General features: G+C 41.8%; 1 protein-coding gene across 11 annotated transcripts in view; it reads left to right on the plus strand.

Annotated features, from left to right (window-relative positions):
- The window catches only part of hecw2b (HECT, C2 and WW domain containing E3 ubiquitin protein ligase 2b), a 71,913-nt gene that overhangs the window by 35,895 nt on the left and 16,101 nt on the right, over positions 1–19,917 (plus strand). For 10 of the 11 annotated variants that reach the window (XM_081614483.1, XM_008430603.3, XM_008430611.3 and 7 more), the window contains 12 exons: positions 1,468–1,564; positions 2,347–2,430; positions 5,536–5,645; positions 5,723–5,843; positions 5,940–6,053; positions 6,138–6,290; positions 9,204–9,302; positions 9,460–9,589; positions 10,581–10,727; positions 10,826–10,940; positions 14,811–14,896; positions 15,204–15,316. In XM_081614483.1, the coding sequence (XP_081470609.1) occupies positions 1,468–1,564; positions 2,347–2,430; positions 5,536–5,645; positions 5,723–5,843; positions 5,940–6,053; positions 6,138–6,290; positions 9,204–9,302; positions 9,460–9,589; positions 10,581–10,727; positions 10,826–10,940; positions 14,811–14,896; positions 15,204–15,316 (1,369 nt within the window). The remainder of the gene's footprint in view (positions 1–1,467; positions 1,565–2,346; positions 2,431–5,535; positions 5,646–5,722; positions 5,844–5,939; positions 6,054–6,137; positions 6,291–9,203; positions 9,303–9,459; positions 9,590–10,580; positions 10,728–10,825; positions 10,941–14,810; positions 14,897–15,203; positions 15,317–19,917) is intronic. The other variant, XM_008430617.3, reaches the window with a different exon arrangement.

The following is a 19,917-nucleotide window of genomic DNA, read 5'->3' on the forward strand; positions in this document are numbered from 1 at the left end:
ATTAGAAACTTTCTTAAAGCCTAGAATGTTTGTGAATAACTTTAATCTTATAGTTTAAATTCTAAGAAAAATCTTAAAATTCCAGAAATTATGTCACTACTCACAGTGATGTAATTTTACAAAAAAGAAAAATGTTTGCCCATTCACACTGGACAACACATACAGGTCACATATATTTGGTAGTGTTAACGGCCATGGCAAAAAAATCTTATTTGACAACAAAAAAAAAAAATTGGAATTGTGCCACTTCAGGCTGCAGTGTGAACGCAACCTTAATCTGACTCAACAACATGAATTGAATATTCAGTCCATTTTACCCATCAGCTACTTTAACCTTAGGATTCTTTGAGGATATGGGCCCAGCTTTCAATTATATTTAGTGATCATGTGAGGGACCAGACTTCGACACAGATAAAAGGTGTTCAAAATGGCAAAAAAAAAAAAAAATCATTTTAATAATTCCAAAAATGGTTTAAAAAAACATTAGGTTTCAGCAAAAAATCTGTCAAATGAGAAATAACAGATTTCGGCCTAACTTAACTGAGGTCGACTAAACACTAGCTGAAATCAATTTGCTGCAAACAAAGAACAAAAGGTTGCTTTAATAGGAGTGGAGTAACTTAAATCCACCATATGAGGGAGACACAACATAACAGAGAAATACAAAATGACCTAAAACATCCTGTGAAACAAATGAAGCCAAACTAACTTTAACTTGGCACAAAGTTAAAGTTAAAGTTAACAAAGTTAACTTTAAACTTTAACTTTAACAAAGTTAACAAACTTTGTTAAAGTTTGTTAACTTTAACAAAGTTAAATTTTATTTTATTTAAATAAAATAAAATATTTTATTTAAATAACATATTTTATTATTTAAATAAACTATTTTATTTTATTAAAATAAGTTATTTTATTTAATAAAATCACTTATTACATATTAATAAGTTAATATTTAATTGACAAAATAAAACGATTATAATAAACTTTAAACAACAAAGTTCCATATAGTCTTTTAGAAAAACGATTGATACGCACCAGGTTTCCTCCTCCAGGTCGTATGTGTTGGCAGCACCTCAAACAAAAGAGTAAAACCATTCAAATATTAACTATAGTGTCCACCCATTGGAAAATATTTCTAAATAAAATGACTAACTTAAACATAATGTAAGTTGTTACTAATAATGTAAATTAAGAAAAATAAATACCATCTGTTGGTGGTAGGAGCATTCACCACCGATTCCACATCAGCTTTAAGATGGAACTTTTAACCCACAAAGGTAATTTCTTTCATCCACAGAAATCAATACCTACATTAATATTGATTAAAACATAACATTATCTTCAGAAACAGTTAGTCCATAATTCAGGATGCGACATGTCCGGTACCACATTTTTTACTTTTTGATCTTTGTAGCTTTCTTTAATGAAACAAATAAAACTGACCCGCTTGTTTCTTGTCTCGTATAGCTTACAATGATAAGATCGTGGCTTTTCTTCGACAACCAAACATCTTTGAGATTTTGCAGGAGAGACAGCCGGACTTCAGCCGAAACCATGTACTCAGGTATACCAACATGTCTTCTTTCATTGTTACAATGTTTTATACTCAGTTTGTTTACTTTTTAAATTTAGTGTAATTTGTCAGAGTGCATGGCAGCCTGTCTTCTGTCACCCTGCCCCAGAGGAGCCGTGGCGACAATGTAGCTTGCCACCATTGGTGTGTGTGAATGTAGTGCTAAAGTGCTCTGGAGTTCTCTGGACTAGAGAAAACCTTGTACAATTTGAGGCCATCTTTCCAGTATCTTTCTACAAGTTTCTCATAGTAGTTTTCTGGAATTCTGACCCATTCCTTCTGACAGAACTTCCTCACATGCACCTTTTCAGCTCTGACCACTAATGTTCTCTGGAACTGAGATCAAGACATTGTGATGACCACTCCAAAACATTAAATTTGTTGCCCTTAAGCCACTATGTTGCTAATTTGGTGGTATGCTGAGAGACATTGTCTATTTGGAAGACCATTTTGTGTCCTGGCTGATGTCTTGAGGTGCTGCTTCAATATTTCCATGTTCTTCAAAATGTTTGAGATGTTATCTCAGGTTTGCAAGCTTCCTTCATTTTCTTCCAAATTATTTAGTTGAAATATATAAACTAGTTGACTTTTCAGTTTGTCCTCTAACTGTATTAGTAAAATATCAAGACATATTAGAGATAACTCAAAATAAACTACATTTAATTTACAAATTTATATTCTTTTAATTAAAAAAATATATATATTAAAAAAATGAGAAAATGCAAATAAAGGAGGAGAAATCCTTGTTGATGGAATGTTTGATGTGGTATCAGGGAGAAGGTCCAGCTGATCCGCACAGATGGCGTGTCAGGACTGACCCGACTGTCAGGAGATGCGGACCTTGTCATGCTGCTGAGGTGAGACATCCCTGCTGTTTTACCCCCATTGTCTGCCTCAGTGTTTCCATCCCAGCCTAACAGCCATTCTCCAAATGGCCCACAGTAATCCAGATGTGGTCACCAAATATGACCCTACCCACCACATATTGCTCATAAGACGTTGATAGAACTCTTTGCTTCATGTAGCATCATTTTTTCAGCCCTTCTGGGCAACCATAATCCAGTAATGTCTTGAATTGATAGCGGGAGTGTATGGGCTGGCGAGTTGCCTCAACACAGGCATAATGAGGAGCCAGACTAATATCAGAATCGGAATAATTTTATTGTCATTGTCAGACAACGAAATTGCAGTTCCAGTACAACCATCCGTTACACAACAACACGAGGGGGATGGGGGGATAGTTGGCTGAGGCCTTGGAGCCCGACAGGCACTGCCTTGCAGGAGGAAATAGGAAAAACATCAGGTAAGGAGAGGGGGACAAACAGCATGTTTCACACTCTGCTCTTTGCAGGGCAGAGTTTGAGATGAAGAAGAAACCTGGGCACCTAAGCACATATAAACACATATAGACAAACAAGCTGGGTACGAGGAGGAGGTGTGATGTGCAAAAGGGTCTCATGTGAGTTGTGTGTGTGTCAGACCATGAATCCTAAGTGAAGCATGCCATTGTGACTATGATGTCAGAGTTCACCACCAGCTTCACCAGCTATCAGTTCAGGGCCCCACAGATGTTCTCATGGAGGGAGGGGGGTAGGGGGGCAGCAGAACAGAGCCTTTCTTAGACATATCAACCAGGGGAGGATCGCTGGCCAGCCAAGGCCAGCCTGGCGAGCCAGATTCCGATAGCAATAATTTGTAAAGTCTCGCTTGTGCTTCACAATGGCAAAGCCAAACATCCAAATTTAGGGTCTCCCGTCTGACCCGTGTGAGCAACGTTCTCCAAGGTCACACCATGTCCATTCTGAGTCTGAGATGCGCTGCCCGTCCACAGTCCTGTTCCAGGATTGCATCCAGTCTGCTGCTCAGCTCCCGTATCATCTCAGTCCGAGTGTTGATCGCTCTGCAGCGATCAACCGTACCCGGCAGCCTCAAAGTTGCCAAAACGGCTGCCGGCAACTTCCGAAATTTCCGATAAGCCAGGTAGCCACCAACTCCAATAAGCAGAAAACCTGCTATAAATCAAATCATTTACACATCTTCAACATCCTCGACTGACAGCGTCGTCAGACACACGGTCTTCCACTTCCATCCAGAATACATTGTATGTCCAGCGAAAAATGTCCCCTCAGGACATGAGGGTTCCCCTTTACCCGGTTTCCCAGTGGGAAAAATTTTATCAATTGGGTTGAAAGACCAGCTGATCAAATCCATAATTTGCAACTTCGGAAGCTATTCAAAGAAAGACTCTGAAAACACAGGATATAGACGCTGAACAGGGAAGGCAGGGAGACAAAGTGCGTCCTCCTCCTTCGAAGGACAGAGCAGAAAACCTGTCTAATATCAATCAATCAATCAAATTTTATTTAATAATGCTTTATTATTTCAAATAATAAAGCATTATTATATTATGTCACATAATAATAAATATTATGTGACATTTATTATTGTCACATAATAAATGTGACAATAATAAATGTCACATTTATTATTGAATAAATGTGACATTATTCAATGTCACATTTATTCAATGTGGCATTGAATAAACGGTAAGAAAGAGAGATTTTGAAATAAATAAAAAAAAAGATAAAAACATTAAAACCCACACCCCTTTTCAACCAGGAGGGACGACACCCACACCCCTATCCTTATCTGGGACTCGAACCCGATCTGGGACTTTAGTCAAAACGCCGTTTGACAAGGGCCCCAACCTCTAGGACTTCAGTTAAACGCCGTTTAATTAATAGAATCTAATAACTGTGTACATTAACTAGAGTGTAATAATGCAGTGGTTTTAAATGTGCTGAAATTATTTACATGAGGAAAAAGGGGAAATATCCTTATTTACCCCATGGATTTTGTTTAGGTCCACCAGCATATTAGGGGTGCACCGATTGTACTTTTTTTGGCCAATTACTCACTACTGGTCCTTACAAAGCCTGGCTTGCCGATCCCAACATTGGCCAATAAGTTGTTTTTTTGTCTGAAATGTTGCTAAATATAACAAGAAAGTGAATGAGTTTTTAAAAGTAAAAGTGGGGTGACTATTTTTAACTGCAAACATGACCTGGTGGGCCTCAAACCTTTCTCACGGGAAAGAAGAGAACAGTGTTTGATATTTGGATCCCTGCTTAGGTAGATGACATCAGGGGGTAAGATTGACTTCACCCGTAAGTATTGACTGATCACCGATCTCCCAAAATTGAGGAAATCTGTGCTGATAAATCAGCTGGCCAATGAATCAGCTGGCTAATAAATCTGTGAACCCCTACTGACTGTACAGTTTCTGGCTCTGGAAGGACTCCTCCTTGTTGAAAAGGTCCCAGAAACCTCTAGAGCAGAAAATGCATCCAGATTTTATTCCTATAATCCTGTCATTTCAATTGTGCCGAGTTCATATGCAAGGCCAGCCCAATGTGGACATGTCTAACATGAATTCACAACAGGGTTATAATGGTTCTGGGTTTTTCATTAGTGTGAATGCTGTAGTCATTCACACTCTTGAGTTCTCTTTCATGTGGATCTCTAATTTCAGTATGGCTTAGTTTTATAAACACACAATATAGTTCAAGTTAGTTGTAGTTTTCCCTGATTAATTACCGTTTTGATTTCAGTTAACAAAAATGTTTTCTCAGTTTCAGGTTTCATTATTTGTTCATTTTAGTTAACTATAATAACTTTGATTTATACAGTACTTTAGTAGTTTTTATGATAACAAGGGTCTAAATTAATGAATACTCTAAATTTTAGTCTGGCATAGTCATTTTAAAAATGAATGGGAAATCTGTGAAATCAAACTGGAGACTCAGGCTGCAATTGTAGATGTTTATATGGATCTAGAGTAATTGCTAGTTTACTTTCTCTTGTAATACTGTACACCATGCACCACTTTTGCTTGTTTTACTTCCTTTCTGCCATCCCTGATTTACATCAGTGTTTAAGTCTTTCTCTCTCTCCCATTGCAGTCTGTTTGAAGATGAAGTGATGTCCTATATCCCTCCTCATGCCTTACTTCTCCCCAGTTACTGCCAGTCACCTCGCGGATCCCCTGTTTCCTCCCCCCAGAACTCACCAGGTATCTTACTGACATTAGCGAATACAAAAAAATGTTCCTGAAACTATCCGTCAGTCCCTCTTCCTGTCTCACTGTAGGAACTCAGCGAGCCAATGCCAGAGCCCCAGCTCCTTACAAGAGAGACTTTGAGGCAAAACTCCGCAACTTCTACAGAAAACTGGAAACTAAAGGCTATGGTCAAGGCCCTGGAAAGCTGAAGTGAGCTGAATTTATACCTGTGTGCATCTTGTTAGACTTCCTCACTTCATTTAGGCTTATAGTTTGGGTTTCATGTTCATTTTTGTGCATATGAAGAGTGACTATCCGTCGGGACCATCTCTTGGAAGATGCTTTCAACCAGATCATGTGCTATTCCCGGAAGGACCTGCAGCGCAGCAAGTTCTATGTCAGTTTTGTTGGGGAGGAGGGGTGAGTAACTGAGGTGGAAACCAATCTCGAAAAGAAAGTACAGGAGAAGAGGTTTAAGGGTTAATCTGTGTGTGTGTGTTACAGGTTGGACTACAGTGGGCCTTCTAGGGAGTTCTTCTTCCTAGTTTCCAGGGAACTGTTCAACCCATATTATGGTCTGTTTGAATATTCAGCCAATGACACCTACACCGTTCAGATCAGCCCCATGTCGGCCTTTGTAGACAATCACCATGAATGGTAATTGACACAAAAACACAAATTGTATTGAAATTAATGTCCCATAATGTAACTGATGCATGTCTGAGAATTATCAGAAGTTATGGGAATTTCTACAGCCTGGAGGAATAGTTTAATGGTCCAAATACTGCATTTTAATCTTAGATAGAAGATGGTAAAAGTCTGAGGTCTACAGAGTGAAAAGAAATGGTGAGAGTATAGACCCCTGTGGCGCTCCTGTGCCTCTCGCTGCCTGGTCAAAAACACTACCCTTCAGTCATAACGTGTTCTGTTTGTCAGGTAGACATTAATCCAGGTGACTGTTGAGGTCTCCACTTGTGTTTTGTGGAGTTTCTGACAATTCAGATTGAATTGTGTTACTGTATTTTCCGCACTAGGATTATAAGGCGCACCTTCAATGAATGGCCTATTTTAAAACTTTTTTCATATATAAGGCGCATAGAATAGATGCTACAGTTAGCGTTGCCGATTTATTCCGTACTCTATTATTACACATCTACATTTGTAAAGAAGTGGTCCCCGAGTACTTTATATACTAGTCTGCCCCAGTCATTGTTTCACTCACAGTTGGTGCTGCGATATTATTGTGCCCAACTGCTTTCTGGGTAACAGACCAACCGACACGCTGCCGCCACAGTCTCTGTCTCTCTTCCCCCGGCCCCCCGGCTTTAAATGTATAGTGATTTCTAAACTAAAAATATCTTAAAGTCTATTCTCTGAGCTACAGGGAGCCAGCGTAGGGACTTTAAAACTGGGGAGTTGTTCTCCATCTTCCTGGTTTTAGTGAGAACGGGAGCAGCAGCTTCTGGATCAGCTGCAGGTGGAGGATTTTTTTAGGCAGACCTGAGAAGACGCTGCTGCAGTAATTGATGCAACTAAAGATCAACACATGGATGAGTTTCTCTAGATGCTACTTAGACATTAGTCCTCTAATCCTGGAAATGTGACTTCTGTCCACTTCAGTGAGAAGTTTCCTATTGAAACAAAGAAACCCCTGTTCTTTATGTAAGATTGAAACCAGATGCGTACTGGTTGGGTTGGAGAATCCGACCCAACTCTTCAGTTGTTCCAGTAATATGTCAGTGTCAAAAGCTGCGGAGGTCTAACAGAACCAGCATTGTGGTTCTTCCATAAGGATATCATTGAACATTTTTACAAGGGCAGCCTCACTAATGTGATGATGTGATGAGCCCGGAAACCAGACTGACAGACATCAAAGCGGTTGGTTATAGTTAGGAACCTATTTAATTGTTTAAACACAGCTTTTTCAATAATTTTGCTGATGAATTGGATGTTGGAGATCAGATTGTAATACTGTAGTAGGGATTTTTCCAAATTGTTTGTTTTTATCAGTGGTTTGACACCTGCTGTTTTCAAAGCCTGGACGGAAACACCTGATGAGAGCGACAAGATTGCTCTTAGGACCAGATAATTTATGACAGGCAGAACTTTTTCAAAGAAAGGTGTAGGTAGGGTACCCATACAGCAGGAACTTCAGCTTAAAAGTATACACAACTAGTTGAACATGTTGGCCTAAATACGTTGCAATTTTCCTGCTACTTAAAAAAAAAAGACCTGAGTGAAGTTGACCCGCCCCCCTTCTTCAAATCAGACAAAATTGGTGTCAAACGTTTGTGCTACGTTTGTGCAGCAAAAATTTTCATTTATGCCGCTATCATTTTAAAGATATAAAGAAAGTTGGATTTCATAAAAGTGGGTGTCTGGTTGACCTTTTGACCTTTACACTTTCATTAATATCTTCAAAAGCCAAAGCAGCACAAACGAAAATTTTTGCTGCACAAATGTAGCCACGTTGATTGACACCCATTTTGTCTGGTTTGAAAAAGGTGGGGGATAGTTGACCTTGGATGACCTCTAGAAACATTTCTTTGTATCTTTAAAATGATAGCGGCACAAACAAGACTTTTTGCTGCACAATCGTAGCACAAACGTTTAACACCAATTTTGTCTGATCTGAAGAATGTGGGGGGGCCAACTTCACTCGGGTAAAAAAAAAAAAATGCTGTTTTTGTTACGCTAAAACTCATAATTACTTCAAAAATGTATGTCTTTTGTTATGTTTTTCACCCATCGAGGTCGGCATTTTTTTCACCGCTGGGTTGATGACGCACATTGGTCCATTCTGTACTGGAGTCTACAGAGTAAACACAGGAAAGCTAACTTTACCCCAGCAGTTGTTTATCATATTGCGTTTGACTGGTGGCATTTTAGATAATGCCACACTGTATCACTATCGTCTGTGATAAAAATAAAAAAAAAATTGAGAAAGAATCTGGATAATTTCCCATGTGAAAGAAAGGAGAGCGCAATGCGAGAACCAGAGCGGAACACAACGAAGCACCTAATCTGGACCCTGGACATTTCTCCGCAACACTTTGAGCCATTTATACCAGCAGAACCAACGAAGGCTCTAACAGCCAACATTAAGCTAGCGTTAACGTGGTCGCTACATTAAATAAATGGCGTGCTGTCGCTGAGACAGGCAAAGCTGAACACTCTTTGAGATGCTAACAGGAGCTATAATATTGACATCACCGATCGACCAGGTCCATGGAGGTCAGGTGTCGGTGGTAATTAAGTCCAGTGTGGCTATTACCAAGGCACGGAACTCTAAGAAAGACAGGATTCTTAGAGACTCCCTATTGTACTCTTCCATCCACTCAAACACCCACCCCACTCCATCCCCCCCTGAGCGCACACAGCGTTCATTGATTTATTCATCCATACCACTTCCCGGACCCCCGTACATCCCTGAAATGGCATGGAACCCCCCCCCCTAGGAGGCGTGCCCCACAGTTTGGGAATCTTTGAATTAGACCAAGATTATCAAGAATATCAAGGTTTGTGTTCACTAGTCATTACGCCGACTATCCATTTGTTTGTGTGCTTCAGGTTCCGTTTCAGTGGCCGCATTCTGGGTCTGGCTCTGATCCATCAGTATCTACTGGATGCCTTCTTCACCAGACCCTTCTATAAAGGCCTTCTGCGCATGTATGTTTATCCAGAGTTAACCATGAACATAAGAAAAGCATTCACCAACATGCAATTTAATTGTTTACTATTTTTTTATTGTAAGGCTACGCTCACTGAAAGACCCAAAAACTCACAGGACTGCGGTCATTCATTGTTTGCCTTTTCCATTTTCCAGTCCCTGCGATCTGAGTGACCTGGAATATCTGGATGAGGAGTTCCACCAGTCTCTCCAGTGGATGAAGGACAATGATATAGAAGACATGCTTGACCTCACCTTTACTGTCAATGAGGAAGTGTTTGGACAGGTCAGACTCTGAGATTGCCTACATATTTAGATGCTTAATGCTATCTTGTAGACTAGATAGACTAGAAAACACTGAAATAAAGTTTTTGATCACAAATATAACTTTTTTTGGCTCAGACTTTATTTGAGAGCAGTTAGACAGAAAAGTAGTTAATAAGAGAAGGGGAAGACATACGGCAAAGGTCATCAGGTCTCGAAACTGACGTCTATGTAAGGATTGTGCTTTACACCTGCGCCAACACAGCACCCCCCCGCATAAATATTTTTTTTCTGTGTAATGCGACTCCAAATTATTTGCAGACTACAAATCACCTGTTTGTAGATTATTTACTAGATGTTCAAAAGAAAATGCAGCTTGGAAAGCCGAAGTACCTAGGCGCAATGCTACTTGTCAAACAGGATGGTGTTTGCAAAGCTGCCAATCCAAGACTGTCATTCATTTTCCTTGGCGATAAATGGCTTTACCCTCAAGACGAGATAAAACTGTAACTTCTGGAGTTTTGCTGTTTCCGCTGTGTGCATGAATGCATATTAAGATATATTTAGTGTTTGAGCTAATAAAAAATATATTGTTCCATAGTATAAGTCACATTTGTCCAAAAAAATGGAAAAAAATAAAACGTACGAGACTCACTGGGGGCAAGTCACGTTTAACTTTTCAGAGTGAAAATTCAGTGAATATTCTTGTCTTCTCTCATCTTAACTGTACTGCTAATGTTTTCAATTGGGGCGTAGTTTTCTGACTGAACGCTGGCTTTTCATCTGTAAAAAGCCTGACCTGAGAATTCTGGTTGAAAGCATCGGTCGATTGCTGATCTCCCAAAATTAAGGAAATGGGGGCTGATTTATCAGTGCACCCTTTGTTCCCAAACCCAGCTCCGCTGAGCTTGTGGATTCTGTTTTTGAAAGTGGCTAAAGCATTATTACATCTGTCCGTCTGTTTTTCAAACTCAAACACAGATTTAGCATTGAGCTAGACAAGCTTTTTGCAGATCACAGAACGGGAGCTGAAACCTGGTGGAGGAAACATCCCAGTCTCTGAGAAGAACAAGAAAGAGTACATTGAGCGGATGGTGAAGTGGAGGATAGAGCGAGGAGTCGTCCAGCAGACTGAAAGCCTGGTCAGAGGTTTTTATGAGGTGGGGTTGTGTCAGCTTTGTAAAAACCAAACGGTTTGTTCCAGACATTTCAATTTTACAGGACATTTATTACCTTTACAATATATGTTTCTCTTCAGGTGGTGGATGCAAGGTTGGTGTCTGTGTTTGATGCCAGGGAGCTGGAGCTGGTCATTGCTGGCACTGCTGAGATTGACTTATCAGACTGGAGGAGCAATACTGAATACAGAGGAGGTACACGGGGATCAGTAAAGTAATCTCTGAAATTATGTTAAATGTTTTCTTAGAAGAGTGGCTGATCCTCCTAGTTGAAACAGTCTGGAAGATTATGGATTTAGATTTATTTTTTTCCAGTTCTGAATCAAATAATGAGAAATTACAGTATGGATTTTTACAGATTTTATTTCCTATTATTCCTTCTCACCTTTATTCCTTATGTCCTTCCTTTCTTGTATATTTTCTTACATACCTGTCATCACTATTTCTTCCTCTGTCTTGTACTTCTTTCACTTCTTCAGTTCTCCCTTCATTTTTTCTGACTCCCTCATAAATAATTTTCAAATTTCCTCTTTTCATTCCTTAATTGTGTCAATGTCAAATTTATTTATATAGCACTTTCAAAACCGGTTTAAAACGGCACCAAGCCCTGTACAAAAAGTGATAATAAAATAATTGAAACAGTGATTCTTGAGAATAAGGACAAAATGGGTTTTAATTTTTCCATATTTTTTTTTATTATTTCTCAACCTTATGTATGCAAATATGACAAATAATGTTTTGGAAATGTAAAGATGCTAAGGTACAGGCTCCCAGTTGCAAATTTTTTTTTTAAATTACATTTTTAATCGACCTGACCCAGAATGTTGTCATCACCATCTGACAAAAATAAATAAAAAATAATTTTTAATGACCCTATTAGTGATATTTTTACTCATTTTACAGACAAATGCTTCTCAAGAAACAAAATAAATATTATTTAAAACAAAAAACAACAAAAAGTCCATCTGAAGGAGTTGACACAGAACTGAAGGTGACAAACTAGTGAGTAAAATGAAAAACTTGATACATGTGAAGTAATGCAATTTATGTAAAATACATTAAAATGAATTAATTGCACATTTAAGTGAGATTTGACAACAATTTCACTGAAAAAGTCAGAAAAACTGATGTAGTTGACATCTGACGGAATTGACAAAATGCCAAACTACCTCAATTTATGTTATTCTGAAGGTGGCCATGTTGTAGCTCATCAGGTCCATGAAATCTTTAAAATTAAGTTTTTATTTCACAAAATTTCATCAAAGTTTTGTAAATTGTCAGTTATGGTGTTGACACATCATGGTTGTGACAAACAACTTAGGAATAAAAAGAAGAAAAAACTAAAGAATAACTTAAGCTAACCAGAGCTAACTAGCCCTCTTAGCAAAGGAAGAGAAAGGAAGAGGTCATGGGGTCCTCAGAAGTTCTGGTGCCCCCAATAATGCCTGATTTTTTTTTTTTTTTTTTTTTTACATTCTTTTCATGTCTGACGGTGTTGACAAAAACTAGGGACAAATATCAATGGAGTTGGAAAATATATAAAAATGATTTTTAATTCAATTTATTGATACTTTTATAATTACTTATGGCTACTTATACTTAATTGTCATAATATATAATTTTAGTATTTCTTTAATTGTTTTAAACTATTATAATGTATTGAGTTCTGCTCCTGGACAAGGGCTTTTACAGGCATTATCCACAGACTACAATGTTTAAAATAAAAAAATATTCAGCAAATACCTGGAAAATATACATTGTTGTGCTCACATGACCCAGGTTAGTTTAGTCAGATATTTGAAAAATTATACTTTGTGTATATTTTATTCAAATTGTGTGCTTTATTCATAGGACCTGTTTTGTGCCTATTCTCAAGAATCACTGGAAAAGAAAAAATAATACAACAAAAATATATAATGTTAAAATAAGAGTATTAACAATAAGTAAAAAAAAAAAAAACATCACAACTGAATAAAGTATCAGGCCTCAATTAAATGCCAAAGAATAAAAATGAGTTTCAAGAAGCTATTTAAAATGATCCAGGCTGCGGGCAGATCTGGAAAGGAAGATTATTCCATAGAACAGGAGCAGCAATGGAGAAGACCCAATCTCCTTTTCTCTTAAGGGTAGTCCGAGGAACTTTCAGTAACAACTGGTTATTTGATCTTAAAGTTCTGGACACAGAAGTTTCAAATATCCTGAAAATAAGGAATGGCTAACCTGTAACCCTATGGTGTCGACACCCGCTGTGGAGCGGGCAAAAACTCCTCAGCCACTCAAAGAAAAGAAAAAAAAAAAAATGGCCGGGTGAGAAGTGTTGAGTTCAATTTTGTCAGACATTAGAGACTTTTAACTTTATAAAAGTAGTATTTTTATATTGATTTTGTTTTACATTTACTTCAAAATAAAACCAGAAATCAGGGCTGCACAGTGGCACAGTTGGTAGAGCTGTTGCCTTGCAGCAAGAAGGTTCTGGGTTCGATTCCTGGCACGGGTCTTTCTGCATGGAGTCTCCATGTTCTCCCTGTGCATGGTGGGTTTTCTCCGGGTACTTCAGTTTCCTCCCACAGTCCAAAAACATGACTGTCAGGTTAAGTGGTCTGTCTAAATTGCCCCTAGGTGTGAGTGTGTGTGTGCATGGTTGTGTGTCCTGTGTGTCTCTGTGTTGCCCTGCGACAGACTGGTGACCTGTCCAGGGTGACCCCGCCTCTCGCCCGGAACGTTAGCTGGAGAGGCACCAGCACCTCCTGACCCCTCTGAGGGACAGGGTTAGAAAATGGGTGTGAAGAAAATGGATGGATGGATGGATGGATGGATGGATGGATGGATAAAACCAGAAATATGGTTGATCGTGATGGCGCCCCCTGGCGGTGAAAAAAAGTAATGCCATAAGTTATGTTTTATGATCAAAAAGAGAATGAATGCAGCAAGAAGTCCATTTTTCCGAGGTCCTCAAACGTACCACATGTCTGAAGCAAACAATCAGAAAGCATCGTCGGCCATTTTGTGTGACTCGTGACTGTAGACTTCAATGCAGACCACCTGGAAATAATGAAAAAATAAAAAAAAACGCCTGGGAAATTGCCCACAATGTGCTGGAGAAATATGTATACTAATTAGTTTTTGGCTATGTTTGTACACAAGTTCTTAAAATTTACAAAAGAAAGTTTCTTTTTTTTTTTTTTTTTTTGTTATAGTACAAATATCTTTTTTTTTTACTCGCATTTTGTTTTGGGTGATTTTTTTTTTCATCCAGTGGGATAATGCATTTTGTCAAAATGAAACAAACACTGTAAAATCATGAAGCTTAGGTTGTGCTGAAAATAATGATACCAAACAAGGAAATGAAAATAGTTTTTATGGTGAAAATATAAGGGTAAATTCAAAGTTAGACCAAAAAGGCCATTTAGACACAAGACTATAAGTTGTTAAAAGAATCTTAAATCTATTCAATATGAAACTGGCAGCTAGTGTAAGGAGGCCATTAAGGGCCTTATTCGGTCACACTTCCAGGTGACTGTAAGAAGCCAAGCTCCTGCATTCTGGTCACCTGAAGACGCTGTATCTGGGTTTCATCCATTACATTTACATAAAAATTACAATTACAAAGATAAAACCAAGATTCCTGGCTGAAATACGACAGAATGGAGCCGAAGAACCAAGTATCGAGTCTGGATTTTTAGTGTGACGGTTTTGACCAAATAATATGATTTGAGTTTTGCTATGATTGAGATGAAGAAAATTTAGTTTCTTCCATAATCTAACTTCAGCTCTTCTTTGTCTTTTTTCACTCCTTCCTTGTGCGTTTTCTCTTTATCTTGTCTCCTTCCTTTCTTTCAGCTCCATCTGTCAGTTTCTGCTTTTTTCTGGTTGCATATGTAATGCCATACATATGGAACCATATGTTCCAGTGTGCCTGCGTACACTGAACCAGATTTGTAGTTTTGCATTTTAACTTGGTGAGAACAACTGGGAAGTCTTGGGTACTGAAAGGCATGAAACTTTGATATGACATATGTATACAGACCCAGACCATAATGACACAATGGGGTGTGTTGTTTTCAGGTTACCACGACAACCATATTGTGATCCGGTGGTTCTGGGCTGCAGTGGAGAGGTTCAACAATGAGCAGAGATTACGACTCTTGCAGGTAGGCTAGTTTGTACATGGGAATGTAGCAGATGCCAAGCTAAATATCAGTATAGTACAATATTTATATAGATAATTTCATTCATAAAGTAAAGAACATGTATTTTGGGCATATAAGAAATATGCACCAACAGATCTTTCCATTTTAAGATTCAGATTTTCTGATCATCTGAACTGTAATCCAAAATCATTGAGTAATGAATATTTAATGAGATTCACTCTTCAGACAAAAATAATAAAGAAACTTTAACTAAAATGTATTTGTTTTCCACACTAATTCTGGTGCCTCTTTGTCTCCATCTATTGAGTTTGTGACAGGAACATCAAGCATTCCATACGAGGGCTTCGCTTCACTCCGTGGCAGCAATGGACCGCGCAGGTTCTGTGTGGAAAAGTGGGGAAAGATCACCTCACTGCCCAGGTGCCTGATCATGATGACATTTTAATCCAGTTTAATTGGAGCTGAGAAACTTTAGTCCTCAAATCTAAGACACTTGATTCAGATAATTGAATCATCTCCTTTGCCTGTCCACCAATTTTAACAGGTGTTTGAAACACAAAAAACACCTTGACAATTAGAGTTGCTATTCCTTAACGAAGTCCAATGGTTCTTTAAGAATAATTAAAAAACTAAAACCCAACCGTTTTTATATTGCTCCTTTTGGTCTTATAAAGACATCTTCAAGATTCACAGTAGGTCTGGACAATATAGCTTAAAAATGTATCAAAACATTAGCACTGTATATTGGTCGATATTGATAGTTTTAAACTTAAAAAAACTTTATTAATTAGTTTTAAGTTTTAAATATCTGGAAATACTGCTAAATTAGTGGTGTGACATTTCTTGTTTTATCCACAGCTTTTGCTTTGACTTTTAAGCAAATTTGAATCATGGCGATGAAACCTTAAACTGCTGCTGTGCAAGTTACTCAACACGGTTGTTGCTTGGTAATCAAAGAGTGAGTGAGTTAGAAATGCCACTCACCTAGTTTAGCTGCCCATGATACATTAAGTGGCTAAAGTCTTTCCTCTGCCTACATCCCCCAGAATGAGGTGCAATACTAGATTGGAGTTCAGTAAAATTACTGACAATCCCATCAGAAGTATGTCCATCCATCCATCCATTTTCTTCCGCTTATCCGGGGTCGGGTCGCGGGGGCAGCAGCTTCAGGAGGGAGGCCCAGACTTCCCTCTCCCCAGCCACTTCTTCCAGCTCCTCCGGGGGAATCCCAAGGCGTTCCCAGGCCAGCCGAGAGACGTAATCCCTCCAGCGTGTCCTGGGTCTTCCCCGAGGCCTCCTCCCGGTGGGACGTGCCTGGAACACCTCACCAGGGAGGTGTCCAGGAGGCATCCTTACCAGATGCCCGAGCCTCAACTGGCTCCTCTCGACGTGGAGGAGCAGCGGCTCTACTCTGAGTCCCTCCTGGATGACCGAGCTTCTCACCCTATCTCTAAGGGAGAGCCCAGCCACCCTGAAGAGGGAACTCATTTCGGCCGCTTGTACCCGTGATCTCGTTCTTTCGGTCATGACCCAAAGCTCATGACCATAGATGAGGGTGGGAACGTAGATCGACCGGTAAATCGAGAGCTTCGCTTTTTGGCTCAGATCTCTCTTCACCACGACGGACCGGTACAGCGCCCGCTTCACAGTAGACGCTGCCCCAATCCGCCTGTCGATCTCCCATTCCCTTCTTCCCTCATTCGTGAACAAGATCCCCAGATACTTAAACTCCTCCACTTGAGGCAGGACGACCTCCTGACCCGGAGAAGGCACTCTACCCTTTTCTGGCTCAAGACCATGGCCTCGGATTTGGAGGCACTGAGCCTCATCCCGGCCGCTTCACACTCTGCTGCGAACCGCTCCAGTGAGAGCTGCAGATCACGTTCCGATGAAGCCAACAGGACCACATCATCCGCAAAAAGCAGAGATGCGATCCTAAGGCCACCAAAACGGATCCCCTCAACACCTCGGCTGCGCCTAGAAATTCTGTCCATAAAAGTAATGAACAGAATCGGTGACAAAGGGCAGCCTTGGCGGAGTCCAACTCTCACCGGAAACGAGCCCGACTTACTGCCGGCAATGCGGACCAGACTCTGACACCGGTCATACAGGGACCTGACAGCCCGCATCAAAGGGCCCGGTACCCCATACTCCCGGAGTACCCCCCACAGGGCCCCCCGAGGGACACGGTCAAACGCCTTCTCCAAGTCCACAAAACACATGTACACTGGTTGGGCGAACTCCCATGCACCCTCCAGGACCCCGCTGAGGGTGTAGAGCTGGTCCAGTGTTCCACGACCAGGACGAAAACCACACTGCTCTTCCTGAATCCGAGGTTCGACTATCCGACGGACCCTCCTCTCCAGGACCCCTGAATAGACCTTACCAGGGAGGCTTAAGAGTGTGATCCCCCTGTAATTGGAGCACACCCTCCGGTCCCCCTTTTTGAACAGGGGGACCACCACCCCAGTCTGCCAGTCCAGGGGAACTGCCCCCGATGTCCATGCGATATTGCAGAGTCGCGTTAGCCAACACAACCCCGCAACATCCAGAGCCTTAAGGAACTCCGGGCGGATCTCATCCACCCCCGGGGCCCTGCCACCGAGGAGCTTTTTGACCACCTCGGCGACCTCGTCCCCAGAGATTGGAGAGCCCAACCCAGAGTCCCCATGCTCAGCTTCCTCAACAGAAGGCATGTTGGTGGGATTGAGGAGGTCTTCGAAGTATTCTGCTCACCGGCCCACAACGTCCCGAGTTGAGGTCAGCACCATCCCCACTATAAACAGTGTTGGTGCAGCACTGCTTCCCCCTCCTGAGACACCGGATGGTGGACCAGAATCGCCTCGAAGCCGTACAGAAGTCTGTCTCCATGGCCTCTCCAAACTCCTCCCACGCCCGAGTTTTTGCCTCAGCGACAACCCGAGCCGCATGCCGTTTCGCCCGCCGGTACCTATCAGCTGCTTCTGGAGTCCCACAGGCCAAAAAGGCCTGGAAGGACTCCTTCTTCAGCTTGACAGCATCCCTCACCGAAGGTGTCCACCAACGGGTTCGAGGGTTGCCGCCGCGACAGGCACCAACGACCTTGCGGCCGCAGCTCCGATAGGCCGCCTCGGCAATGGAGATACGGAACACGGTCCACTCAGACTCAATGTCCCCCACCTCCCCCGGAACGTGTTCGAAGTTCTGCCGGAGATGAGAGTTGAAGCTCCGTCTCACAGGGGACTCCGCCAGACGTTCCCAGCAGACCCTCACTACACGTTTGGGCCTGCCAGGTCTGACCGGCTTCCTCCCCCACCACTGGAGCCAACTCGTCACCAGGTAGTGGTCAGTGGACAGCTCCGCACCTCTCTTCACCCGAGTGTCCAAGACATACGGCCGCAAATCCGATGAGACGATGACAAAGTCAATCATCGAACTGCGGCCTAGGGCGTCCTGGTGCCAAGTGCACATATGGACGCCCTTATGCCTGAACATGGTGTTCATGATGGACAATCCGTGACGAGCACAGAAATCCAACAGAACACCGCTTGGGTTCAGATCGGGGGGGCCGTTCCTCCCAACCACGCCTCTCCAGGTCTCACTGTCATTGCCCACGTGAGCGTTGAAGTCCCCCTGTAGAACAAGGGAGTCCCCAGGAGGGGCACTCTCCAGTACCCCCTCTAAGGACTCCAAGAAGGGTGGGTAATCTGAACTGCCGTTCGGCCCGTAAGCACAAACAACGGTCAGAACCCGTCCCCCCACCCGTAGGCGGAGGGAGGCCACCCTCTCGTTCACCGGGGTGAACCCCAACGTACAGGCGCCCAAATGGGGGGCAACAAGTATGCCCACTCCAGCCCGGCGCCTCTCACCGTGGGCAACTCCAGAGTGGAAGTACGTCCAGCCCCTCTCAAGGAGACTGGTTCCAGAACCAGAGCCATGCGTCGAGGTGAGGCCAACTATTTCTAGCCGGAACCTCTCAGCCTCGCACACTAGCTCCAGTTCCTTCCCCACCAGAGAGGTGACGTTCCACATCCCGAGAGCCAGCTTCTGCAGCCGAGGATCAGACCGCCAGGGTCCCCTCCCTTGGCTGCCGCCCATAACACAATGCACCCGACCCCTTTGGCCCCTCGGACAGGTGGTGAGCCCATCGGAAGGGGGACCCACGTCTCCTCTTCGGGCTGAGCCCGGCCGGGCTCCGTGGGTAAAAGCCCGGCCACCAGGCGCTCGCCATCGTGCCCCACCTCCAGGCATGGCTCCAGATTGGGGCCCCGGTGACCCGCGTCCGGGCGAGGGAAAACGCAGTCCAAAGTTCGTAATCATCATAGGGGTCTTCGGGCTGCACTTTGTCTGGTTCCTCACCTAGGACCTGTCTGCCTTGGGTGACCCTACCAGGGGCATAAAGCCCCAGACAGCATAGCTCCTAGGATCATTGGGACACTCAAACCCCTCCACCACAATAAGGTGGCAGCCCAAGGAGAGGAGAAGTATGTCTGTCATAACATATATTGTTACTGACTTATTGTCCAAACACATTTTACAGAAATTAAATGATACCAAATTAAAAACTAATGACTTGGTGAGGAAGGAAATAGTTCAGTTATTATTGCTTGACTTGGACAACCATAACATGTTGATGTCATGTGGAATTGTGTCTTTATTCAGTTACAAAAAAAAGATCTAAACACAAACTCTGTCAAATCAAATTCAAATAAAAATGCTTTATTGATTCCAAAGGGAAATTAAATGTAACTTGTAATTTCAAGTCTTCAGAGTTCTTTAAAGACTTGGATCTTGAATACTATCTATCCACCTTTTACCCCCTTCAGACCAACTCACACCCATTTACTGCACCCTAACGACCGATTAAGACTTTATTTATTTATCTATCTGTCACTGATGTACCACTCCTATTTTATGTTCTAGAAACATAATGGCAAACAAAAGTACTCATGTCTTAACACACAACATCACTGCTTAAGACTACTACTGTAGTCTTAACCATTAAGACTACTTAACATAATTTAGGCTACACACCTTTACGT

This window comes from Poecilia reticulata, chromosome 2, assembly GCF_904066995.2.
Source record: "Poecilia reticulata chromosome 2, P_reticulata-male-v2, whole genome shotgun sequence".
Taxonomy (NCBI): Eukaryota; Metazoa; Chordata; class Actinopteri; order Cyprinodontiformes; family Poeciliidae; genus Poecilia; species Poecilia reticulata.